At 49.5% G+C, this 26,722-nt stretch overlaps 1 protein-coding gene across 1 annotated transcript in view; it reads left to right on the top strand.

Annotated features, from left to right (window-relative positions):
• The window catches only part of LOC110506108 (genetic suppressor element 1), a 418,800-nt gene that overhangs the window by 101,334 nt on the left and 290,744 nt on the right, over positions 1–26,722 (top strand). The window contains exon 2 of the mRNA XM_036964533.2: positions 20,169–20,331. Coding sequence (XP_036820428.2) covers positions 20,169–20,331 — 163 coding nt within the window. The remainder of the gene's footprint in view (positions 1–20,168; positions 20,332–26,722) is intronic.

The following is a 26,722-nucleotide window of genomic DNA, read 5'->3' as shown; positions in this document are numbered from 1 at the left end:
GCATTGCCTTTAAATTGTTTATCTTGGGCCAAACAATTTGGATAGCCTTCCACAAGCTTCCCACAATAAGTTGGGTGAATTTTGGCCCATTCCTCCTGACAGAGCTGGTGTAACTGAGTCAGGTTTGTAGGCCTCCTTGCTCGCACACAGTTTTTCAGTTCTGCCCACAAATTTTCTATAGGATTGAGGTCAGGGCTTTGTGATGGCTACTCCAATACCTTGACTTTGTTGTCCTTAAGCCATTTTGCCTCAACTTTGGAAGTATGCTTGGGGTCATTGTCCATTTGTAAGACCCAATATGGACCAAGCTTTAACTTCCTGACTGATGTCTTGAGATGTTGCTTCAATATATCCACATAATTTTCCTTCTCATGATGCCATCTATTTTGTGAAGTGCACCAGTCCCTCCTTCAGCAAAGCACCCCCACAACATGATGCTGCCACCCGCATGCTTCACAGTTGGTGTTCTTCGGCTTGCAAGCCTCACCCTTTTTCCTCCAAACATAACGATGGTCATTATGGCCAAACAGTTCTATTTTTGTTTCATCAGACCAGAGGACATTTCTCCGAAAAGTACGATCTTTGTCCCCATGTGCAGTTGCAAACCGTAGTCTGGCTTTTTATGGCAGGTTTTTGAGCAGTGGTTTCTTCCTTGCATAGAGGCCTTTCAGGTTATGTCAATATATGACTCGTTTTACTATGATATAGATATTTTTCATGTTGTTTGGTAAATCCAACCACAACTCTATCCTCCTGATTCCTGCTTACAATCAAAAATTAAAGCAGGAAGCACCAGTGACTCGGTCTATCAAAAAGTGGTCAGATGAAGCAGATGCTAAACTACAGGACTGTTTTGCTATCACAGACTGGAACATGTTCCGGGATTCTTCCGATGGCCTTGAGGAGTACACCACATCAGTCACTGGCTTTATCAATTAGTTCATCGAGGACGTTGTCCCCACAGTGACTGTACGGACATACCCCAACCAGAAGCCATGGATTAAAGGCAACATTCGCACTGAGCTAAAGGGTATAGCTGCTGCTTTCAAGGTGCGGGACTCTAACCCGGAAGCTTACTAGAAATCCTGCTATGCCCTGCGACGAACCATCAAACAGCAAAGCGTCAATGCAGAGCTAAGATTGAATCATACTACACCGGCTCTGATGCTCGTCTTATGTGGCAGGGCTTGCAAACTATTACAGACTACAAAGGGAAGCACAGCCGCGAGCTGCCCAGTGACCCGAGCCTACCAGACAAGCTAAATCCCTTCTATGCTAGCTTTGAGGCAAGCAACACTGAGGCATGCATGAGAGCATCAGCTGTTCCGGACGACTGTGTGATTACGCTCTCCGTAGCCGACATGAGTAAGACCTTTAAACAGGGGCCGGACTGATTACCAGGACGTGTGCTCTGGGCATGTGCTGACCAACTGGCAGTTGTCTTCACTGACATTTTCAACATGTCCATGATTGAGTCTGTAATACCAACATGTTTCAAGCAGACCACCGTAGTCCCTGTGCCCAAGAACACTAAGGCAACCTGCCTAAATGACTACAGACCGGTAGCACTCACTTCCACAGCCATGAAGTGCTTTAAAAGGTTGGTAATGGCTCACACCAACACCATGATCCCAGAAACCCTAGACCCACTCCAATTTGCATACCGCCCAAACAGATCCACAGATAATGCAATCTCTATTGCACTCCACACTGCCCTTTCCCACCTGGACAAAAGGAACACTTATGTGAGAATGCTATTCATTGACTACAGCTCAGCGTTCAACACCATAGTACCCTCAAAGTTCCAAGCTAAGGATCCTGTTACTAAACACCTCCCTCTGCAACTGGATCCTGGACTTCCTGACGGGCCGCCCCCAGGTGGTGAGGGTAGGTAGCCACACATCTGCCACGTTGATCCTCAACACTGGAGCTCCCCAGGGGTGTGTGCTCAGTCCCCTCCTGTACTCCCTGTTCACCCACGACTGCATGGCCAGGCACGACTCCAACACCATTAAGTTTGCAGACGACTCAACAGTGGTAGGCCTGATCACCGACAACAACGAGACAGCCTATAGGGAGGAGGTCAGAGACCTGGCCGTGTGGTGCCAGAATAACAACCTATCCCTCAACATAACCAAGACTAAGGAGATGATTGTGGACTACAAGAAAAGGAGGACTGAGCACGCCCCCATTCTCATCAACGGGGCTGTAGTGGAGCAGGTTGAGAGCTTCAAGTTCCTTGGTGTCCATATCAACTACAAACCAGAATGGTCCAAACACACCAAGACAGTTGTGAAGAGGGCACATCAAAGCCTATCCCCCCTCAGGAAACTAAAACTATTTGGCATGGGTCCCGAGATCCTCAAAATGTTCTACAGCTGCAACATCGAGAGCATCCTGACTGGTTGCATCACTGCCTGGTACGGCAATTGCTCGGCCTCTGACCGCAAGGCAAGGCACTACAGAGGATAGTGCGTACGGCCCAGTACATCACTGGGGATAAGCTGCCTGCCATCCAGGACCAGGCGGTGTCAGAGGAAGGCCAAAAAAATTGTCAAAGACGCCAGCCACCTCAGTCATAGACTGTTCTCTCTACTACCGCATGGCAAGCGGAACCGGAGTGCCAAGTCTAGGACAAAAAGGCTTCTCAAAAGTTTTTACTCCTAAGCCATAAGACTCCTGAATAGGTAATCAAATGGATACCCGGACTATTTGCATTGTGAGCCCCCCCAACCCCCATATGCATAGTCACTATAACTGTACATTAATGTACATACTAACTCAATTGGGCCGAACAACCAGTGCTCCCGCACATTGGCTAACCGGGTTATCTGCATTGTGTCCCACCCACCACCCGCCAACCCCTCTTTTATGCTACTGCTACTCTCTGTTCATCGTATATGTATTGTCACTTTAACCATATCTACATGTACATACTACCTCAATCAGCCTGACTAACGGTGTCTGTATGTAGCCTCGCTACTTTTATAGCCTCGCTACTGTATATAGCCTGTCTTTTTACTGTTGTTTTATTTCTTTACCTACCTATTGTTCACCTAATACCTTTTTTGAACTATTGGTTAGATCCTGTAAGTAAGCATTTCACTGTAAGATCTACACCTGCTGTATTTGGCGCACTTGACAAATAAACTTTGATTTGATTTGATTTTTGTACCCGTTTCCTCCAGCATCTTCACAGGGTCCTTTGCAGTTGTTCTGGGATTGATTTGCACTTTTCGCACCAAAGTACGTTCATCTCTAGGAGACAGAACGCGTCTCCTTCCTGAGCGGTATGGCGGCTGCGTGGCCCCATGGTGTTTATACTTGTGTACTATTGTTTGTACAGATTAACGTGGTACCTTCAGGCGTTTGGAAATTACTCCCAAGGATGAACCAGACTTGTGGAGGTCTACAATGTTTTCATTGGCTGATTTCCTTTTGATTTTCCCATGATGTCAGGCAAAGAGGCACTAAGTTTGAAGGTAGGCCTTGAAATACATCCACAGGTACACCTCCAATTGACTCAAATTATGTCAATTAGCCTATCAGAAGCTTCTAAAGCCATGACATCATCTTTTTCAATTTTACAAGTTGTTTAAAGGCACAGTCAACTTAGTGTATGTACACTTCTGACCCACTGGAATTGTGATACAGTGAATTATAAGTGAAATAATCTGTCTGTAAACAATTGTTGGAAAGATGACTTGTGTCATAGACAAAGTAGATGTCTTAACCGACTTGCCAAACTATTGTTTGTTAACAAGAAATGTGTGGAGTTGTTGAGAAACGAGTTTTAATGACTCCAACCTAAGGTATGCAAACTTCCAACTTCAACTGTAACTCTCTCTCTCTCTCTCTCTCTCTCTCTCTCTTTATCATCTATCTATCATCTATCTATCGATCTCTCTCCCACCCCCCTTCCCTCACTCCTCCTCTGCCTCTCTCTTCCAGAGTGATGTACTGGAGCTCTTAAAGTTGAGTAATTGCTACTGTCTCACCCAGGCATCCACTGACTGGGACTGGAAGCATCATTAGCAAGCCATGTATATTATTCTGTAACCCCCCACCTCTTTTACATAGTACACAATACCTCTCATACTCCCCAACTCCCCATCTCTCCCTCCTCCTCCTTTCTTCCCTCCTCCTCCTTTCTTCCCTTCTCCTTCTCCTCCTCCCTTCTCCTCCTCTCTTCCCTTCTCCTTCTCCTCCTTTCCTCCCTTCTCCTCTTCCTCCTCCCCTCCCTTCTCCTCCTCCTCTTCTACCTTCTCCTCCTCCTTTCCTCTCTTCTCCTCCTCTTCCCCTCCCTTCTCCTCCTACCTTCTCCTCCCCTCCCTTCTCCTCCTTTCTTCCCTTCTCCTCCTCCTTTCCCCCTTCTCCTCCTCCTCTCCTCCCCTCCTCTTACCCCCTCTTGTATTTGATCCAGAATAGCAGTTTATGGTTGATGAGTCAGGACTGAGATTACCCCCTCCAACTCTCTCTCTAAATCTCTCTGTCTCTCTCCATCTTATATTCCTAAATGCCAGGATGATAGGCTTGGAGCGATGGAGATCTCCTTTCATAATGTCACAGTCCTCCCTCCATCCCTCCCTCTGTCCTTTCCTCAGGTCTTCCATAGCCAGGCCACATATGATCTGTCATACAAAGAGCCTAGAGACCATGCTCAATATCCTCCTCCATCCTATTTCCGTCTGCAATACCACATCCAGCCAGCAGAGAGCACATGCAGACCCTTGAATGAATGTGGTATTGAGTCACTCCTGAGCGCTGTTGATGTTCAGACGTATACAGAAATAAATGTGCAGGATCAGTACAGGGCCATGAAGCGTTTCAAATGTATCTCTTAGTCCCAGAGGCACACTGTTAGTTAGTGCTGTGGTTTCTGTGGGTATATTTGTTAATGTGTGTTGTGTGTGTGTGTATCAGTGGTTATGTGTTTATGTCAGTGTGTGTGTGTGTGTGTGTGTGTGTGTGTGTGTGTGTGTGTGTGTGTGTGTGTGTGTGTGTGTGTGTGTGTGTGTCAGTGGTTATGTGTTTATGTCAGTGTGTGTGTGTGTGTGTGTGTGTGCGTGCGTGTGTCAGTGGTTATGTGTCTATGTCAGTGTGTGTGTGTGTCAGCAGTTATGTATTTATGTCTGTGTGTGTGTGTGTGTGTGTGTGTGTGTGTGTGTGTGTGTGTGTGTGTGTGTCTGTGTGTGTCAGTGGTTATGTGTTTATGTCAGTGTGTGTGTGTGTATGTGTCTGTGTGTGTTTATGTCAGTGTGTGTGTGTGTCAGCAGTTATGTATTTATGTCAGTGTGTGTGCAGGGTCATGGGCTTTGAGATAGGCGGTCAAATGGTCAGCTTGTTTTTAGTCTGACAGCAGGACCATGCAGGAAGTTACCAATCGATAGCACTTACCCTCTTCCTGTTGGACTTCCCTGAAAGCTTTATATGGGACACACAGCACAGCACGTTAACAACCAACCAGTTGTGTGTGTGTGTGTGAGAGAGAGAGAGAGAGAGAGAGAGAGAGAGAAAACATTATCTTACATGGTTTATTTATAAAACCCTCTTAGGTCTCACTCCCCCCTACCTGAGATACCTACTGCAGCCCTCATACTCCACATACAACACCCGTTCTGCCAGTCACAATCTGTTAAAGGTCCCCAAAGCACACACATCCCTGGGTCGCTCCTCTTTTCAGTTCACTGCAGCTAGCGACTGGAACGAGCTGCAACAAACACTCAAACTGGACAGTTTTATCTCAATTCCTTCAGTTGTGTCTGTTTTGTGTGATATTTGTTGACCCTTTGTGCTGTTGTTTGTGCCCAATAATGTTTGTACCATGTTTTGTGCTGCTACCTACCATGTTGTGTTGCTACCATGCTGTGTTGTCACATGTTGCTGCCTTGCTATGTTGTTGTCTTAGGTCTCTCTTTATGTAGTGGTGTCTCTCTTGTCATGATGTGTGTTTTGTCCTATATTTATCTTTTATTTTGGTAGGCCGTCATTGTAAATATGAATTTGTTCTTAACTGACTTGCCTAGTTAAATAAAGGTTAAATAACATGTAAAAAATCCTTCTCCTCTCATTCTGTCCTTCATCTTCCACCAGTGTGTGATTAAATGGCTGTAGTGTGTGGTGATGACCAGCCTGCTCTAGATATGGCCTCAGATCAGTCCTAGTGGACAATGTGTCTGTGTCTGGCCCCCTGCCTCTCTGCCCTAGGCTGACCCAGGAAGTGTGACTGGGCCCTGAGCATCCCTACGGTGTAGCAGGAGCAGGCAGGGAGAAGGTTGTTTGTGTGTGTGAGTGCATGCGTGTGTCTGTGGGTGTCTGTGTGTTAGAGAGTGTTTGGTGAGCCCTGAGCCCTAATGTGTGAGCCCTGGGCTAGGACAGGGCTGCTGCAGAGTTTACCCAGGCAGAAAAAGGAAGACATCAGAGAGAGAGAGAGGGAGAGGGAGAGAGAATGGTGTAATGGAGAGAGAGGGTGCAGAGAAGGAATGTTGGAGAGAGAAAGAGACGGAAGATAGAGAGAGGAGCGGAGAGTAGTTTCTTGTACCAGCTCTGTCTCAGTGGGAGTGAGACGTCAGCCTCTGTCAGTCCGCTCGACCAGCCAGCCTGCAGGAGAAACAGATCTATCTCCCTCTCTCTCTGTGAGTTTCCTGCCTAAACTGAGAGACGAGACACATCACGACTCCCAGAGAAAAAAACACCAACTAGCGACAACACCAGCAGTATTATCTACAAACAAAACACAAAGGCAGTGAGGACACTAAAGAAAACCCTGAAGTCTACATTCCCCAAGGACACAAACATTTATTATCACTCTTAGAGTTAGACAGGATGGGTTGGTTCACTTCAAGTGCTCTAAAACAGGGCATGGAAAGAGGTCCTGGCAAGATTGTTGGAGCTGCATTTCCCCCAGTGTTTTGCAGTGAATAGGAAGCCACTCAAGGCTGAGCTCCTCAAAGCCCTTGGAAATGTCAGCATCATTAGAGAGAATGTCAGTAGAGCTTCAGAGATCCACCAGATAGATCTGGTGTCTGAGGACAGGGGACATGTGATGGAGCTCATGACCTGTGGGCAAATACAGCTTCATCTGCCCTTCCTCAATATGGAGACACAGAAGGGGTTTATCCTCAGCTAGCACACGAAAAGAGCTGAGTAAGTGTTAACGCGCCCTGTTGTGGTAACACGCCCTATTGTGTCTCCCTCACGTGTGGGTTTCATTACACTCTTGTAACATATTCATTACATAGTGTTTATGTCATGTATGTAAAGGCTTTATGATGCTTCCATTACTACTCTTACTACATTGTGACCTGTACAATAGATGATATTCCACTTTTTACCGGATGAAGGTGTATTTAAAAAAGGGAAATGTTTCCTATCATAATCAATAGTCACCAGATCATTTATAGTGTGCACCCCCACTCACTGAGCTATTGACTTGTTCAAGTGTTTATCCTGTCTGGCAGCGTTTATAGATGATCACGTACACAGGCAAATGCAGGCACATTCATGCAGACACAGACACACCCCTCCCTTCCTGCTGTGTCTGAGCCTCTCCCTCTGTGCAGGTCTTATTGAATCTATAAGGTGTGACATCTCAGATATCGCTCGGCGGTATTGACGTGTGTGTCTGTGATGAAAGAGCCTGTCTCTAAAGGGTCATAGGTGGAGGGTCAGGGCAGGGTGTGTTACCCACAGGAAGTGATAATGAGGTTGTGCGAGGGGGGGGTCTGTCACAGCCCCTCAATTCCTTAAGCCGTCTGAACAGATTTCTCGCCTGTCAGCTCCTTGAAGCGGTGGTGACAGTGTCTCAGACCTATTCACACACACACACACACACACACACACACACACACACACACACACACACACACACACACACACACACACACACACACTGTCTCCCTCCTCCTCCTCTCCTGTCATGCAAAGCCCCTGTGGACTGTGTTTATCATATCAGTGTTAGAATCAGCACTCGGCTGCTAATGTCTTGTGATCCTATGAGGCCACGCTCCTGTTGCTGTGATTGGCTGCCTACTCTGTGTCCGGCCTTGGCACTAATTAGCTTCATCTCCTGCTCCAATTAGAGGAAATGACTTCTAACTCCAAAACAAGCCTCACTTAGCAGACATAACAACAGGAGAATATACTGCACCTCTCTCAGCCTCAATGCCCTCCTTTTAGAACAGGGAAGCACAGTTGTATGTCACTGTAAACACTTTGGTTAGGTAACACCTTTTCTAATGTGCTATTTACACTACCTGCTATTTACTTAGAACGATGTGTAAGTGAGTATTTTAAAGTAGTCGTTCCAGGTATAGAATGGTGGCGGGGACAGAACTGTAAAATAACGTGTTCCCATCAGCATCTTGTCTGATCTCCCTGCTTCCTGTCAGTCCAAGTAGTGTAATTGATCTCCCTGCTTCCTGTCAGTCCCAGTAGTGTAACTGATCTCCCTGCTTCCTGTCAGTCCCAGTAGTGTAACTGATCTCCCTGCTTCCTGTCAGTCTCAGTAGTGTAACTGATCACCCTGCTTCCTGTCAGTCCCAGTAGTGTGATTGATCTCCCTGCTTCCTGTCAGTCCCAGTAGTGTGATTGATCTTCCTGCTTCCTGTCAGTCCCAGTAGTGTGATTGATCTCCCTGCTTCCTGTCAGTCCCAGTAGTGTAACTGATCTCCCTGCTTCCTGTCAGTCCCAGTAGTGTAACTGATCTCCCTGCTTCCCGTCAGTCCCAGTAGTGTGATTGATCTCCCTGCTTCCTGTCAGTCCCAGTAGTGTAACTGATCTCCCTGCTTCCTGTCAGTCCCAGTACTGTAACTGATCTCCCTGCTTCCTGTCAGTCCCAGTAGTGGAGATAATGTAGCAGTAACTCACTAACTACATGATCGTATAGAACACCAACCCAGACATACTGGAAGGGCTTGCCTCTTACCTTGTACTTGAAGGCAAATCTGCTCTGTGGTGTTTCTCAACCATCTGTTCTAGAGGATGGAAGCAGTAATAAGAGATCTATAATACAGGCCTGGGGCCAGTGACTTGAGAAAACAGTACACACACGCTGACCATGCGCTCTCTCTCCTGTTTTGAGGTTCTGAGAGCGAGAGAACGAGAGAGGGAAGGAGAGGAAAAGTGTTAAATGAGCTCTTTAAACAGACTTTCAGGAGAGAGAGAAGACTCAGGGGCTGGGACTCATTCTGGCCGTGTGAGTGTGTTTGTGTATCTGTATGGGAGAAGATGATCCCTAGACTCAGACATGACTATTTACCTGAAAATATTTCAACACACACACATTGCCCAGTGAGACAGGAGAGTAGGTGCTCCAAGCTGGCATAGACAGTAGAGGCTGGCATAGACAGTGGAGGTTGGCATAAACAGTAGAGGCTGGCATAGACAGTAGAGGCTGACATAGACAGTAGAGGCTGGCATAGACAGTAGAGACTGGCATAGACAGTGGAGGCTGGCATAGACAGTGGAGGCTGACATAGACAGTGGAGGCTGGCATAGACAGTGGAGGCTGACATAGACAGTGGAGGCTGGCATAGACAGTAGAGGCTGGCATAGACAGTGGAGGCTGACATAGACAGTGGAGGCTGACATAGACAGTGGAGGCTGGCATAGACAGTAGAGGCTGGCATAGACAGTAGAGGCTGGCATAGACAGTGGAGGCTGACATAGACAGTAGAGGCTGGCATAGACAGTGGAGGCTGACATAGACAGTGGAGGCTGGCATAGACAGTAGAGACTGGCATAGACAGTGGAGGCTGACATAGACAGTGGAGGCTGGCATAGACAGTGGAGGCTGACATAGACCGTGGAGGCTGACATAGACCGTGGAGGCTGGCATAGACAGTGGAGGCTGACATAGACAGTAGAGGCTGGCATAGACAGTGGAGGCTGGAATAGACAGTGGAGGCTGACATAGACAGTAGAGGCTGGCATAGACAGTGGAGGCTGGCATAGACAGTGGAGGCTGGCATAGACAGTGGAGGCTGGCATAGACAGTGGAGGCTGACATAGACAGTAGAGGCTGGCATAGACAGTGGAGGCTGGCATAGACAGTGGAGGCTGGCATAGACAGTAAAGGCTGGCATAGACAGCGGAGGCTGGCATAGACAGTAGAGGATGGCATAGACAGTGGAGGCTGACGTAGACAGTGGAGGCTGGCGTAGACAGTGGAGGCTGGCGTAGACAGTAGAGGCTGGCATAGACAGTAGAGGCTGGCATAGACAGTGGAGGCTGGCATAGACAGTGGAGGCTGGCATAGACAGTAGAGGCTGGCATAGACAGTAGAGGCTGGCATAGACAGTGGAGGCTGGCATAGACAGTGAAGGCTGGCATAGACAGTAGAGGCTGGCATAGACAGTAGAGGCTTGCATAGACAGTAGAGGCTGGCATAGACAGTGGAGGCTGGCATAGACAGTGGAGGCTGACATAGACAGTGGAGACTGGCATAAACAGTGGAGGCTGGCATAGACAGTGGAGGCTGGCATAGACAGTGGAGGCTGACATAGACAGTGGAGGCTGACATAGACAGTGGAGGCTGGCATAGACAGTGGAGGCTGACATAGACAGTGGAGGCTGGCATAGACAGTAGAGGCTGACATAGACAGTGGAGGCTGGCATAGACAGTGGAGGCTGGCATAGACAGTGGAGGCTGGCATAGACAGTAGAGGCTGGCATAGACAGTGGAGGCTGGCATAGACAGTGGAGGCTGGCGTAGACAGTAGAGGCTGGCGTAGACAGTGGAGGCTGGCATAGACAGTAGAGGCTGGCATAGACAGTGGAGGCTGACATAGACAGTGGAGGCTGGCATAGACAGTGGAGGCTGGCATAGACAGTAGAGGCTGGCATAGACAGTGGAGGCTGGCATAGACAGTGGAGTCTGGCGTAGACAGTAGAGGCTGGCGTAGACAGTGGAGGCTGGCATAGACAGTAGAGGCTGGCATAGACAGTGGAGGCTGACATAGACAGTAGAGGCTGGCATAGACAGTGGAGGCTGACATAGACAGTGGAGGCTGGCATAGACAGTAGAGGCTGACATAGACAGTGGAGGCTGGCATAGACAGTGGAGGCTGGCATAGACAGTGGAGGCTGGCATAGACAGTAGAGGCTGGCATAGACAGTGGAGGCTGGCATAGACAGTGGAGGCTGGCATAGACAGTAGAGGATGGCGTAGACAGTGGAAGCTGGCAGAGACAGTGGAAGCTGGCGTAGACAGTGGAGGCTGACGTAGACAGTGGAGGCTGGCGTAGACAGTGGAGGCTGGCGTAGACAGTAGAGGCTGGCGTAGACAGTAGAGGCTGACATAGACAGTGGAGGCTGGCATAGACAGTGGAGGCTGGCATAGACAGTGGAGGCTGGCATAGACAGTAGAGGCTGGCATAGACAGTAGAGACTGGCATAGACAGTAGAGCCTGGCATAGAGAGTAGAGACTGGCATAGACAGTAGAGGCTGGCATAGACAGTGGAGGCTGGCATAGACAGTAGAGGCTGGCATAGACAGTGGAGGCTGGCATAGACAGTAGAGGCTGACATAGACAGTGGAGGCCGACATAGACAGTGGAGGCTGGCATAGACAGTAGAGGCTGGCATAGACAGTGGAGGCTGGCATAGACAGTAGAGGCTGGCATAGACAGTGGAGGCTGGCATAGACAGTGGAGGCTGGCATAGACAGTGGAGGCTGGCATAGACAGTAGAGGCTGGCATAGACAGTGGAGGCTGGCATAGACAGTAGAGGCTGACATAGACAGTGGAGGCTGGCATAGACAGTGGAGGCTGGCATAGACAGTGGAGGCTGGCATAGACAGTGGAGGCTGGCATAGACAGTAGAGGCTGGCATAGACAGTGGAGGCTGGCATAGACAGTGGAGGCTGGCATAGACAGTGGAGGCTGGCATAGACAGTAGAGGCTGGCATAGACAGTAGAGGCTGGCATAGACAGTAGAGGCTGGCATAGACAGTGGAGAAAATAGAACAGAAGCAAATAACATGTTATTACAGTATATTGCTAGATTCTGTAGGCAGGGGGTCATCCTGACTTCATTACACACACACACACACACACACACACACACACACACACACACACACACACACACACACACACACACACACACTCCTCTCTCTCTCTCTCTATGTTACCACAACAGGGCGCGTTAACACTTACTCAGCTCTTTTCGTGTGCTAGCTGAGGATAAACCCCTTCTGTGTCTCCATATTGAGGAAGGGCAGATGAAGCTGTATTTGCCCACAGGTCATGAGCTCCATCACATGTCCCCTGTCCTCAGACACCAGATCTATCTGGTGGATCTCTGAAGCTCTACTGACATTCTCTCTAATGATGCTGACATTTCCAAGGGCTTTGAGGAGCTCAGCCTTGAGTGGCTTCCTATTCACTGCAAAACACTGGGGGAAATGCAGCTCCAACAATCTTGCCAGGACCTCTTTCCATGCCCTGTTTTAGAGCACTTGAAGTGAACCAACCCATCCTGTCTAACTCTAAGAGTGATAATAAATGTTTGTGTCCTTGGGGAATGTAGACTTCAGGGTTTTCTTTAGTGTCCTCACTGCCTTTGTGTTTTGTTTGTAGATAATACTGCTGGTGTTGTCGCTAGTTGGTGTTTTTTTCTCTGGGAGTCGTGATGTGTCTCGTCTCTCAGTTTAGGCAGGAAACTCACAGAGAGAGAGGGAGATAGATCTGTTTCTCCTGCAGGCTGGCTGGTCGAGCGGACTGACAGAGGCTGACGTCTCACTCCCACTGAGACAGAGCTGGTACAAGAAACTACTCTCCGCTCCTCTCTCTATCTTCCGTCTCTTTCTCTCTCCAACATTCCTTCTCTGCACCCTCTCTCTCCATTACACCATTCTCTCTCTCTCAATTTCAATTCAATTCAATTCAAGGGATTTATTGGCATGGGAAACATGTGTTAACATTGCCAAAGCAAGTGAGGTAGATAATATATAAAGTGAATATCTCTCTCTCCCTCCATTACACCATTCTCTCTCTCTCTTTCTCTCTCTTTCTCTCTCTCTCTCTCTCTCTCTCTCTCTCTCTCTCTCTCTCTCTCTCTCTCTCTCTCTCTCTCTCTCTCTCTCTCTCTCTCTCTCTCTCTCTCTCTCTCTCTCTCTCTCTCTCTCTCTCCATTACACCATTCTCTCTCTCTCTCTCTCTCTCTCTCTCTCTCTCTCTCTCTTTCTTTCTTTCTTTCTCTCTCTCTTTCTTTCAGAAAGGATTGTGTGGTTTATTCTCCCCACTGCAGTTAGAGAATGTTTAGGAGGGTGATAGACTGTATTGTTACTGTGAATAAAGACACAGATTAGGGGTGAGGTCTGTTTAAATGACTTTAAACTGCCGTTTACGTTGAGGCTACTGCACAAGATGGAGCAGGTGGGTAGCGGTTAGGAGTGGAAAGGAGATAGAGGTGAGGTGTGTGTGTGGGATGGGGGGGGGGGGTCAGGGGTGGGTTGGGGTGAGGCGGTTGAAAAGGGAACTTCCAAGCAAACAATTAGCTAAGAGCAGCAGGTGCTTTTAGTTTGGGCACACTGCCAAGTGTAACGTCTGCTTCCAGCTCCCAGCTCCCACTCACAAACACATAGATCCCCTGAATGCAGCTCACACTCTCAAACACATACAGTGGGGCAAAAAAAGTATTTGGTCAGCCACCAATTGTGAAAGTTCTCCCACTTAAAAAGATGAGAGAGGCCTGTAATTGTCATCATAGGTACACTTCAACTATGACAGACAAAATGAGAAAAAAAATCCAGAAAATCACATTGATTTTTAATGAATTTATTTGCAAATTATGGTGGAAAATAAGTATTTGGTCACCTACAAACAAGCAAGATTTCTGGCTCTCACAGACCTGTAACAACTTCTTTAAGAGGCTCCTCTGTCCTCCACTCGTTACCTGTATTAATGGCACCTGTTTGAACTTGTTATCAGTATAAAAGACACCTGTCCACAACCTCAAACAGTCACACTCCAAAATTCACTATGGCCAAGACCAAAGAGCTGTCAAAGGACACCAGAAACAAAATTGTAGACCTGTACCAGGCTAGGAAGACTGAATCTGCAATAGGTAAGCAGCTTGGTTTGAAGAAATCAACTGTGGGAGCAATTATTAGGAAATGGAAGACATACAAGACCACTGATAATCTCCCTCGATCTGGGGCTCCACGCAAGATCTCACCCCGTGGGGTCAAAATGATCACAAGAACGGTGAGCAAAAATCCAAGAACCACACGGGGGGACCTAGTGAATGACCTGCAGAGAGCTGGGACCAAAGTAACAAAGCCTACCATCAGTAACACACTACGCCGCCAGGGACTTAAATCCTGCAGTGCCAGACGTGTCCCCCTGCTTAAGCCAGTAGATGTCCAGGCCCGTCTGAAGTTTGCTAGAGAGCATTTGGATGATCCAGAAGAAGATTTGGAGAATGTCATATTGTCAGATGAAACCAAAATATAACTTTTTGGTAAAAACTCAACTCGTGTTTGGAGGACAAAGAATGCTGAGTTGCATCCAAAGAACACCATACCTACTGTGAAGCATGGGGGTGGAAACATCATGCTTTCGGGCTGTTTTACTGCAAAAGGAACAGCACGACTGATCCGTGTAAAGGAAAGAATGAATGGGGCCATGTATCGTGAGATTTTGAGTGAAAACCTCCTTCCATCAACAAGGGCATTGAAGATGAAACGTGGCTGGGTCTTTCAGCATGACAATGTTCCCAAACACACCGCCCGGGCAATGAAGGAGTGGCTTCGTAAGAAGCATTTCAAGGTTCTGGAGTGGCCTAGCCAGTCTCCAGATCTCAACCCCATAGAAAATCTTTGGAGGGAGTTGAAAGTCTGTGTTGCCCAGCAACAGCCCAAAACATCACTGCTCTAGAGGAGATCTGCATGGAGGAATGGGTCAAAATACCAGCAACAGTGTGTGAAAACCTTGTGAAGACTTACAGAAAACGTTTGACCTGTCATTGCCAACAAAGGGTATATAACAAAGTATTGAGATAAACTTTTGTTATTGACCAAATACTTATTTTCAACCATAATTTGCAAATAAATAAATAAAAAATCCTACAATGTGATTTTCTGGATTTTTTTTTCTCATTTTGTCTGTCATAGTTGAAGTGTACCTATGATGAAAATGTACAGGCCTCTCTCATCTTTTTAAGTGGGAGAACTTGCACAATTGGTGGCTGACAAAATACTTTTTTTGCCCCACTGTAGATCCCCTGAACGCAGCTCACACTCTCAGATACATAGATCCCCTGAACGCAGCTCACACTCACAAACACATAGATCCCCTGAACGCAGCTCTCTTTCCAACTCCCACTCTCAAACACATAGAGCCCCTGAATGCAGCTCAGGTTCCAGATGCCAATCACCTACATTCTGATCATCTGTTCACACACCTGTATGTCATTATCACACACTATTAAGTTCTTTGCACCCCATCATTGTGAGGTATTGTTTGTTTTGTGACACACTTCTATTCGGAGCTCTGGTTTTCCCAAAATGTAATGCTCCCGTGTATGATAGTTTTGGCCTGCCTCATTAACGATGCCTTTTGCCTATTCCCTGCCTGTACTTTATCGGATTTCCTGTTATCAACCTACTACCTGATCTCCCGGATGAAGTTACTAGCCTTTTCCCTGCCTGTCCTGTGGCCTTAGAACCCCCTGTGTATGACCACCTGCTTGCCCCTGGACCCAGCTACCTGCCTCCTCCTGTGTATGACCTTCTGCCTGCCCCTGGACCCAGCTACCTGCCTCCTCCTGTGTATGACCACCTGCTTGCCCCTGGACCCAGCTACCTGACTCCTCCTGTGTATGACCACCTGCTTGCCCCTGGACCCAGCTACCTGCCTCCTCCTGTGTATGACCACCTGCTTGCCCCTGGACCCAGCTACCTGCCTCCTCCTGTGTATGACCTCCTGCCCCTGGACCCAGCTACCTGCGTCCTCCTGTGTATGACCTCCTGCCCCTGGACCCAGCTACCTGCCTCCTCCTGTGTATGACCTCCTGACCCTGGACCCAGCTACCTGCCTCCTCCTGTGTATGCCCTCCTGCCCCTGGACCCAGCTACCTGCCTCCTCCTGTGTATGACCTTCTGCCTGCCCCTGGACCCAGCTACCTGCCTCCTCCTGTGTATGACCACCTGCTTGCCCCTGGACCCAGCTACCTGCCTCCTCCTGTGTATGACCTACTGCCTGCCCCTGGACCCAGCTACCTGCCTCCTCCTGTGTATGACCTACTGCCTGCCCCTGGACCCAGCTACCTGCCTCCTCCTGTGTATGACCACCTGCTTGCCCCTGGACCCAGCTACCTGCCTCCTCCTGTGTATGACCACCTGCTTGCCCCTGGACCCAGCTACCTGCCTCCTCCTGTGTATGACCACCTGCCTGCCCCTGGACCCAGCTACCTGCCTCCTCCTGTGTATGACCACCTGCCTGCCCCTGGACCCAACTACCTGCCTCCTCCTGTGTATGACCTCCTGCCCCTGGACCCAGCTACCTGCCTCCTCCTGTGTATGACCTCCTGCCCCTGGACCTAGCTACCTGCCTCCTCCTGTGTATGACCTCCTGCCCCTGGACCCAGCTACCTGCCTCCTCCTGTGTATGCCCTCCTGCCCCTGGACCCAGCTACCTGCCTCCTCCTGTGTATGACCTTCTGCCTGCCCCTGGACCCAGCTACCTGCCTCCTCCTGTGTATGACCTTCTGCCTGCCCCTGGACCCAGCTACCTACCTCCTCCTGTGTATGACCTTCTACCTGCCCCTGGACCCAGCTACCTGCCTCCTCCTGTGTATGACCTTCTGCCTGCCCCTGGACCCAGCTACCTGCCTCCTCCTGTGTATGACCTTCTACCTGCCCCTGGACCCAGCTACCTGCCTCCTCCTGTGTATGACCTTCTGCCTGCCCCTGGACCCAGCTACCTACCTCCTCCTGTGTATGACCTTCTGCCTGCCCCTGGACCCAGCTACCTACCTCCTCCTGTGTATGACCTTCTGCCTGCCCCTGGACCCAGCTACCTGCCTCCTCCTGTGTATGACCTTCTACCTGCCCCTGGACCCAGCTACCTGCCTCCTCCTGTGTATGACCTTCTGCCTGCCCCTGGACCCAGCTACCTGCCTCCTCCTGTGAATGACCTTCTACCTGCCCCTGGACCCAGCTACCTGCCTCCTCCTGTGTATTACCTTCTGCCTGCCCCTGGACCCAGCTACCTGCCTCCTCCTGTGTATGACCTTCTGCCTGCCCCTGGACCCAGCTACCTGCCTCCTCCTGTGTATGACCTTCTGCCTGCCCCTGGACCCAGCTACCTGCCTCCTCCTGTGTATTACCTTCTGTATTACCTTTTTTTTGTCTGTGTAACTTTGTGTTTATTTGTGTGTGTGTGTGTGTGTGTGTGTGTGTGTGTGTGTGTGTGTGTGTGTGTGTGTGTGTGTGTGTGTGTGTGTGTGTGTGTGTGTGTGTGTGTGTGTGTGTGTGTGTGTGTGTGTGTGTGTGTGCGTATGTGTGTGTGTGTGCGTGCGTGCGTGTGTGCTCGCGTTCCTGCACTGCATCATAAACACTGGGAAAGCTATTGTGGGTTTGTGCAAGTATTGCAAAAAAATCTTCTTCGTCAAAATAAGTCCTTACCACACACATGGCTACAGTACCTCCCTGGCTCCTCAAGAGAAGTCCTTACCACACACATGGCTACAGTACCTCCCTGGCTCCTCAAGAGAAGTCCTTACCACACACATGGCTACAGTACCTCCCTGGCTCCTCAAGAGAAGTCCTTACCACACACATGGCTACAGTACCTCCCTGGCTCCTCAAGAGAAGTCCTTACCACACACATGGCTACAGTACCTCCCTGGCTCCTCAAGAGAAGTCCTTACCACACACATGGCTACAGTACCTCCCTGGCTCCTCAAGAGAAGTCCTTACCACACACATGGCTACAGTACCTCCCTGGCTCCTCAAGAGAAGTCCTTACCACACACATGGCTACAGTACCTCCCTGGCTCCTCAAGAGAAGTCCTTACCACACACATGGCTACAGTACCTCCCTGGCTCCTCAAGAGAAGTCCTTACCACACACATGGCTACAGTACCTCCCTGACTCCTCAAGAGAAGTCCTTACCACACACATGGCTACAGTACCTCCCTGGCTCCTCAAGAGAAGTCCTTACCACACACATGGCTACAGTACCTCCCTGGCTCCTCAAGAGAAGTCCTTACCACACACATGGCTACAGTACCTCCCTGGCTCCTCAAGAGAAGTCCTTACCACACACATGGCTACAGTACCTCCCTGACTCCTCAAGAGAAGTCCTTACCACACACATGGCTACAGTACCTCCCTGACTCCTCAAGAGAAGTCCTTACCACACACACGGCTACAGTACCTCCCTGACTCCTCAAGAGAAGTCAAACCCCATCTCCCTGTCTGTCTCCCTGTCTGTCTCCATACTCCATCTCCCTGTCTTTCTCCCTGTCTGTTTCCTTGTCTGTCTCCCTGTCTGTCTCCATACTCCATCTCCCTGTCTGTTTCACTTCTCCATCTCCCTGTCTGTCTCCATACTCCATCTCCCTGTCTGTTTCCCTGTCTGTTTCCCTGCTCCATCTCCCTGTCTGTCTCCCTGTATGTCTCCCTGTCTGTTTCCCTGCTCTATCTCCCTGTCTGGCTCCCTGTCTGACTCCCTGTCTGTCTCCATACTCCATCTCCCTGTCTGTCTCCCTGCTCCATCTCCCTGTCTGTCTCTCTGTCTGTCTCCCTGCTCCATCTCCCTGTCTGTCTCCCTGCTCAATCTCCCTGTATGTCTCCCTGTCGTCTCCCTGTCTCTCTGTCCGTCTCCCTGTCTCTCTCTCTATCTCCCTGTCTGTCTCCCTGTCTGCCTCTTTGTCTCCCTGTCTCTCTGCTCCATCTCCCTGTCTTTCTCACTGTCTTTGTCTCTCTGTCTGTCTCTCTGTCTGTCTCTCTTCTCCATCTCCCTGTCTCTCTGCTCCATCTCCCTGTCTGTCTCTCTGCTCCATCTCCCTGTCTGTCTCTCTGCTCCATATCCCTGTCTGTCTCTCTGCTCCATCTACCTGTCTGTCTCTCTGCTCCATCTCCCTGTCTCTCTGCTCCATCTCCCTGTCTGTCTGTCTCTCTGCTCCATCTCCCTGTCTCTCTGCTCCATCTCCCAGTCTGTCTCTCTGCTCCATCTCCCTGTCTCTCTGCTCCATCTCCCTGTTTCTCTGCTCCATCTTCCTGTCTGTCTCTCTGCTCCATCTCCCTGTCTCTCTGCTCCATCTCCCTGTCTCTCTGTCTCCCTGTCTGTTTCCCTATCTCTCTGCCTCCAGCTGAGAGCTATGTTTATTTCATAAGGCCCTGTGACCAGCGCTGTGTTGTTGTCTGGAGATGTGCGTCGCCATCGCCGCCTGTCTCTTCCACTTGTCAATGGAAGGAGCCATCACACCCTCTTTTAAGTCCTCTACCCACCTTTCCTCTTCTCCTCCTCTTCTCCTTCTCCTCTGACAGCTTCCCTCTGTTCTTCCCTCTTCTTTTCATGGTCAGCCCTTCTGCTTTTGCTTGAATGCTCGTCCCTCGCTCCGTCTCGGAAGAGGAGGAGCAGTGTGATGTGCATCTCTTTCTCCCTCTCTCTCTCCTTCTGTCTTTGTCTCTGTCAAGGCTCTGTCACTTCAGTCAGGGACGTACGTGTGTTTAATACCCACTGCTGGATAGCCCCTAGTTGGCTTTTTATAGCCGTTTATATCAAAGCTGTGACAGCTGCTAAAAATGGTCCCCCGGAAGACAAGGCACCTTAGTTGTTAATGGCACTATATTATACACACACACACACACACACACACACACACACACACACACACACTGGGAGACAAGGCACTTGAGTAGTTAATGGCACTACCCAAACACTGTAGCAGGATGGCTTTGAAGTCGATGGCTTTGAGTTGCTGAGCTGTCTGAAAATGGGACAAACTTAGTTAAAACGGTCTGTAATGTTTGGTGACTGTGACGTAGATATGCCATGTGCTGTGGAAACCTCTTCCTCTTGTATATTTAGATATGAGCTGTATTCAGACAGGCCAGGTACATTATGTTGATGCCAGAAGTGATGAAAGTAATTAATTTGCATGTTTTCTATTAAAATGGATGATTGACGTCATCATCTTTGTCTCTTCCAGACATCCAGTGTGATTGAGGGCGTGGCCAGAGTCAGCAAGGAGGCGGATTCTGCCGTACTTGCATCAGCAGTGAGCGAATCTCAATCAACGGAACCTGGGGTTGGCCACACCCCTTCTCTACCCCCCACCCTGGAGCCAGAGAGAGGAGACTGCCCACCTTCCAGTAAGTACCTTGACTTCTAATCTCTGACCCCTGACCTCCAATCCCTGCTCCTGCCCTCTGTCCTCACCAAAACGTTCTATTGTGTGTGGGTTAGAATTAATTATCTCTGACTCCTAGGTTTTTTGTGCTGCACAAATTCTTCCATTCTCTTTTATTTTCTCTCTTACATTTCTTCTTCCACCCCTGACCTACCTTTCTCCTCCTCTCTCTACTCCTCCTCCACTCTCTACCTTTCTCCTCCTCTCTCTACTCTCTCCTCCTCTCTCTACCTTTCTCCTCCTCTCTCTACCTTTCTCCTAACTCTCTACTCCTCCTCCTCTCTCTACCTTTCTCCTCCTCCTCTCTCTACCTTTCTCCTCCTCTCTCTACCTTTCTCCTCCTCTCTCTACTCCTCCTCCTCTCTCTACCTTTCTCCTCCTCTCTCTACTCCTCCTCCACTCTACCTTTCTCCTCCTCTCTCTACCTTTCTCCTCCTCTCTCTACTCCTCCTCCACTCTCTACCTTTCTCCTCTCTCTACCTTTCTCCTCCTCTCTCTACTCCTCCTCCTCTCTCTACTCCTCCTCCTCTCTCTACTCTCTCCTCCTCTCTCTACCTTTCTCCTCCTCTCTCTACTCTCTCCTCCTCTCTCTACCTTTCTCCTCCTCTCTCTACTCCTGCTCCTCCTCTCTCTACCTTTCTCCTCCTCTCTCTACTCCTCCTCCTCTCTCTACTCCTCCTCCACTCTCTACTCTCTCCTCCTCCTCTCTTCTCCTGCTCCACTCTCTACTCCTCCTCCTCTCTCTACTCCTCCTCCTCTCTCTACTCCTCCTCCTCCTCTCTCTACTCTCTCCTCCTCCACTCTCTACTCCTCCTCCTCCTCTCTCTACCTTTCTCCTCCTCTCTCTACCTTTCTCCTCCTCTCTCTACTCCTCCTCCTCTCTCTACTCCTCCTCCACTCTCTACTCTCTCCACCTCTCTCTACTCTCTCCTCCTCCACTCTCTACTCCTCCTCCTCCTCTCTCTACCTTTCTCCTCCTCTCTCTACTCCTCCTCCTCTCTCTACTCCTCCTCCTCTCTCTACTCCTCCTCCACTCTCTACTCTCTCCACCTCTCTCTACTCCTCCTCCTCTCTCTACTCCTCCTCCTCCTCTCTCTACCTTTCTCCTCCTCTCTCTACTCCTCCTCCTCTCTCTACTCCTCCTCCACTCTCTACTCTCTCCTCCTCCTCTCTACTCCTCCTCCACTCTCTACTCCTCCTCCTCTCTCTACTCCTCCTCCTCTCTCTACTCCTCCTCCTCCTCTCTCTACTCTCTCCTCCTCCACTCTCTACTCCTCCTCCTCCTCTCTCTACCTTTCTCCTCCTCTCTCTACCTTTCTCCTCCTCTCTCTACTCCTCCTCCTCTCTCTACTCCTCCTCCTCTCTCTACTCCTCCTCCACTCTCTACTCTCTCCACCTCTCTCTACTCTCTCCTCCTCCACTCTCTACTCCTCCTCCTCTCTCTACCTTTCTCCTCCTCTCTCTACTCCTCCTCCTCTCTCTACTCCTCCTCCTCTCTCTACTCCTCCTCCACTCTCTACTCTCTCCACCTCTCTCTACTCCTCCTCCTCTCTCTACTCCTCCTCCTCTCTCTACTCCTCCTCCTCTCTCTACTCCTCCTCCACTCTCTACTCCTCCTCCTCTCTCTACTCTCTCCACCTCTCTCTACTCTCTCCACCTCCACTCTCTACTCCTCCTCCTCCTCTCTCTACCTTTCTCCTCCTCTCTCTACTCCTCCTCCTCTCTCTACTCCTCCTCCTCTCTCTACTCCTCCTCCACTCTCTACTCTCTCCACCTCTCTCTACTCTCTCCTCCTCCACTCTCTACTTCTCCTCCTCCTCTCTCTACCTTTCTCCTCCACTCTCTACTCCTCCTCCTCTCTCTACTCTCTCCACCTCTCTCTACTCTCTCCTCCTCCACTCTCTACTTCTCCTCCTCCTCTCTCTACCTTTCTCCTCCTCTCTCTACTCCTCCTCCTCTCTCTACTCCTCCTCCACTCTCTACTCTCTCCACCTCTCTCTACTCCCTCCTCCTTCACTCTCTACTCCTCCTCCTCCTCTCTCTACCTTTCTCCTCCACTCTCTACTCTCTCCACCTCTCTCTACTCTCTCCTCCTCCACTCTCTACTTCTCCTCCTCCTCTCTCTACCTTTCTCCTCCACTCTCTACTCCTCCTCCTCTCTCTACTCTCTCCTCCTCCACTCTCTACTCCTCCTCCTCCTCTCTCTACCTTTCTCCTCCACTCTCTACTCTCTCCTCCTCTCTCTACTCTCTCCTCCTCCACTCTCTACTCCTCCTCCTCCTCTCTCTACCTTTCTCCTCCACTCTCTACTCTCTCCTCCTCTCTCTACTCTCTCGTCCTCCACTCTCTACTCCTCCTCCTCTCTCTACTCTCTCCTCCTCCTCTCTCTCTCCTCCTCCTCCTCTCTCTCCTCTCTCCTCCTCTCTCTACTCTCTCATGCTCCTCTCTCTACTCTCTCCTCCTCTCTCTACTCTCTCCTCCTCCTCTCTCTACTCTCTCCTCCTCCACTCTCTACTCCTCCTCCTCCTCTCTCTACCTTTCTCCTCCACTCTCTACTCTCTCCTCCTCTCTCTACTCTCTCCTCCTCCACTCTCTACTCCTCCTCCTCCTCTCTCTACCTTTCTCCTCCACTCTCTACTCTCTCCTCCTCTCTCTACTCTCTCCTCCTCCACTCTCTCCTCCTCCTCCTCTCTACTCTCTCCTCCTCCTCTCTCTCTCCTCCTCCTCCTCTCTCTCTACTCTCTCCTCCTCTCTCTACTCTCTCCTCCTCCTCTCTCTACTCTCTCATCCTCCTCTCTCTACTCTCTCCTCCTCTCTCTACTCTCTCATGCTCCTCTCTCTACTCTCTCCTCCTCTCTCTACTCTCTCCTCCTCCTCTCTCTACTCCTCCTCCTCCTCTCTCTACTCTCTCCTCCACTCTCTACTCCTCCTCCTCTCTCTACTCTCTCCTCCTCGCTCTACTCTCTCCTCCTCTCTCTACTTGTTCCTCCTCCTCTCTCCTCTCTCCTCCTCCTCACTCTCCTCCTCCTCTCTGCTCTCTCCTCCTCCGCCCTCTGCTCTCTCCTCCTCCTCTCTCTGCTCTCTCCTCCTCTCTCTACTCTCTCCTCCTCCTCCTCCTCTCTCTATTATCTCCTCCTCCTCTCTCTCCTCTCTCTCATCCTCCTCTGTCTACTCTCTCCTCCTCTCTCTACTCCTCCTCTCTCTACTCTCTCCTCCTCCTCTCTCTCTACTCCTCCTCTCTCTAGTCTCTCCTCCTCCTCTCTCTAGTCCTCTCTCTACTCTCTCCTCCTCCTCCTCTCTCTACTCTCTCCTCCTTTCTCTACTCTCTCCTCCTCCTCTCTCTACTCTCTCCTCCTCCTCTCTCTACTCCTCCTCCTCTCTCTACTCTCTCCTCCTCTCTCTACTCTCTCCTCCTCCTCTCTCTACTCCTCCTCCTCTCTCTACTCCTGCTCCTCTCTCTACTCCTCCTCCTCTCTCTACCCTCTCCTCCTCCTCCTTCTACTCTCTCCTCTTTTCTCTACTCGCTCCTCCTCTCTCTACTCTCTCCTCCTCTCTCTACTCTTTCCTCCTCCTCTCTCCTCTCTCCTCCTCCTCACTCTACTCCTCCTCTCTCTGCTCTCTCCTCCTCCTCTCTCTACTCTCTCCTCCTCTTCTCTCTGCTCTCTCCTCCTCCTCTCTCTACTCTCTCCTCCTCCTCTCTCTACTCCTCCTCCTCTCTCTACTCTCTTCTCCTCTCTCTCCTCTCTCTACTCATCCTCTCTCTAGTCTTTCCTCCTCCTCTCTCTAGTCTCTCCTCCTCTCTCTACTCTCTCCTCCTGTCATTACTCTCTCTTCCTCCTCTTTACTCTCTCATCCACTTCTCTCTACTCCTCCTCTCTTTACTCTCTCCTCCTCTCTCTATTCTCTCCTCCTCCTCCTCCTCTCTCTACTCTCTCCTCTTCTCTCTCTCCTCTCTCTACTCCTCCTCCCTTTACTCTCTCCTCCTCCTCTTTACTCTCTCATCCTCCTCTCTCTACTCTCTCCTCCTCCTCCCCTCTCTACTCCTCCTCTCTCTAGTCTCTCCTCCTCTCTCTACTCTCTCCTCCTCCTCCTCCTCTCTCTATTCTCTCCTCCTCCTCTCTCTCCTCTCTCTCATCCTCCTCTCTCTACTCTCTCCTCCTCTCTCTCTCCTCCTCTCTCTACTCTCTCCTCCTCCTCTCTCTCTACTCCTCCTCTCTCTAGTCTCTCCTCCTCCTCTCTCTAGTCCTCCTTCTACTCTCTCCTCCTCCTCCTCTCTCTACTCTCTCCTCCTTTCTCTACTCTCTCCTCCTCCTCTCTCTACTCTCTCCTCCTCCTCTCTCTACTCCTCCTCCTCTCTCTACTCCTCCTCCTCTCTCTACTCCTGCTCCTCTCTCTACTCCTCCTCCTCTCTCTATCCTCTCCTACTCCTCCTTCTACTCTCTCCTCTTTTCTCTACTCGCTCCTCCTCTCTCTACTCTCTCCTCCTCGCTCTACTCTCTCCTCCTCTCTCTACTCTTTCCTCCTCCTCTCTCCTCTCTCCTCCTCCTCACTCTACTCCTCCTCTCTCTGCTCTCTCCTCCTCCTCTCTCTACTCTCTCCTCCTCCTCTCTCTGCTCTCTCCTCCTCCTCTCTCTACTCTCTCCTCCTCCTCTCTCTACTCCTCCTCCTCTCTCTCTCACTCTCTCCTCTCTCTCCTCTCTCTACTCCTCCTCTCTCTAGTCTTTCCTCCTCCTCTCTCTAGTCTCTCCTCCTCTCTCTACTCTCTCCTCCTGTCTTTACTCACTCTTCCTCCTCTTTACTCTCTCATCCACCTCTCTCTACTCCTCCTCTCTTTACTCTCTCCTCCTCTCTCTATTCTCTCCTCCTCCTCCTCCTCTCTCTACTCTCTCCTCTTCTCTCTCTCCTCTCTCTACTCCTCCCTTTACTCTCTCCTCCTCCTCTTTACTCTCTCATCCTCCTCTCTCTACTCTCTCCTCCTCCTCCTCTCTCTCCTCCTCCTCTCTCTAGTCTCTCCTCCTCTCTACTCTCTCCTCCTCTCTTTACTCTCTCCTCCTCCTCTTTACTCTCTCATCCTCCTCTCTCTACTCTCTCTTCCTCTCTCTACTCTCTCCTCCTCCTCTCTCTCTACTCTCTCCTCCTTTCTCTCCTCTCTCCTCTCTCTGTTCTCCTTCTGTGTCTTTCTTTACATTTGTCACTCTGACTTGATACATGTTGTCTGGTTCATCCATTGTTTCTTCTGTTGTGTTGTATTTGAGTACTGTTATCTTCCCGACTGTGAAGCTATGAGTGGATGGCTTTCCTGGCATTATCTCACTCCCAACATCAGGATAGGATTGTTATCAAAGCCTCGTGGAATGTGGTGTGTACTTCCTCATAGCTGCTTTCTATTCATGAAAATGATTTCAGCAGAAGTTCCTTTCACACTGTATTTCAGTTCAGTTTTAAAGTAAGAGGGAGTTTCTGCCAGTGTTCTGACGTTCAAGTCTGACTGAACCTAGTGAAGAAATATTTATTTATTATATTTATTTAACCTTTATTTAAATATACAGTATCTATTCCAACTATTGACTTTTTTCACAACTGCCACCCGTTTGAAGCCAAAAAATGGACAACAAACACATATTGACATAGTCAAATTAATACAAGTGTCAGACCATATAAAGAATATTTAATGCTCAAACCCTCACATTAAACACCAATATTCACTGGGTTGATGGTTTATATTTAGGATCATGTTTTACAGCTTTGTCAAAGCTGTAAAAAAAATCTATATATATATACTTTAAAAAATATATCATTTTATTTGATTATGTCATATATTTGACATGTGATTAGGCCAAAGAGAGGGACAGAGATAATTACAGACACCTGTGATAATGTGAAATACCCAAAAGGGCCACTAGATGTCTTGTGATAGGTTACATAAAATCCTTGAAAGTTACCAACATTCTGGTAGTTTCCTGGTAAACGTAGAAAGTTTCCTGTGTGTGTGTGTGTGTGTGTGTGTGTGTATTCATCAGTGTGTGTGGGGGGGCTCAGTTCCAGCCCCGTGGCATACACCCTGACTCTGCTGTAAACCAAAGCAGGTGGGCCCTAAGCTCCTTTGACAGAAAGTGTCCCTTTAACTCAGCAGGTTCTTATCTACACTTCCTGTTTCCTGTGTGATATTAGACTGCTGCCCCTGATGTGTTGTAACACAGGAACCGTGTGTGTGTGTGTGTGAGAGAGAGAGAGAGAGAGAGAGAGACATGTCTGTCCCCTAAAGTGTCCTTGGTTGGCTCGGTGCCATGTGTGTGTAACAGACTTTTGGCTAGGCCCCGGTGAAAGATTGTTTACTTTGAGGTGTGGGAGGG

This window comes from Oncorhynchus mykiss, chromosome 26 (genome assembly GCF_057628025.1).
Source record: "Oncorhynchus mykiss isolate SJ-2025 chromosome 26, ASM5762802v1, whole genome shotgun sequence".
NCBI lineage: Eukaryota > Metazoa > Chordata > Actinopteri > Salmoniformes > Salmonidae > Oncorhynchus > Oncorhynchus mykiss.
This window is presented reverse-complemented; position numbering and strand designations above follow the sequence as displayed.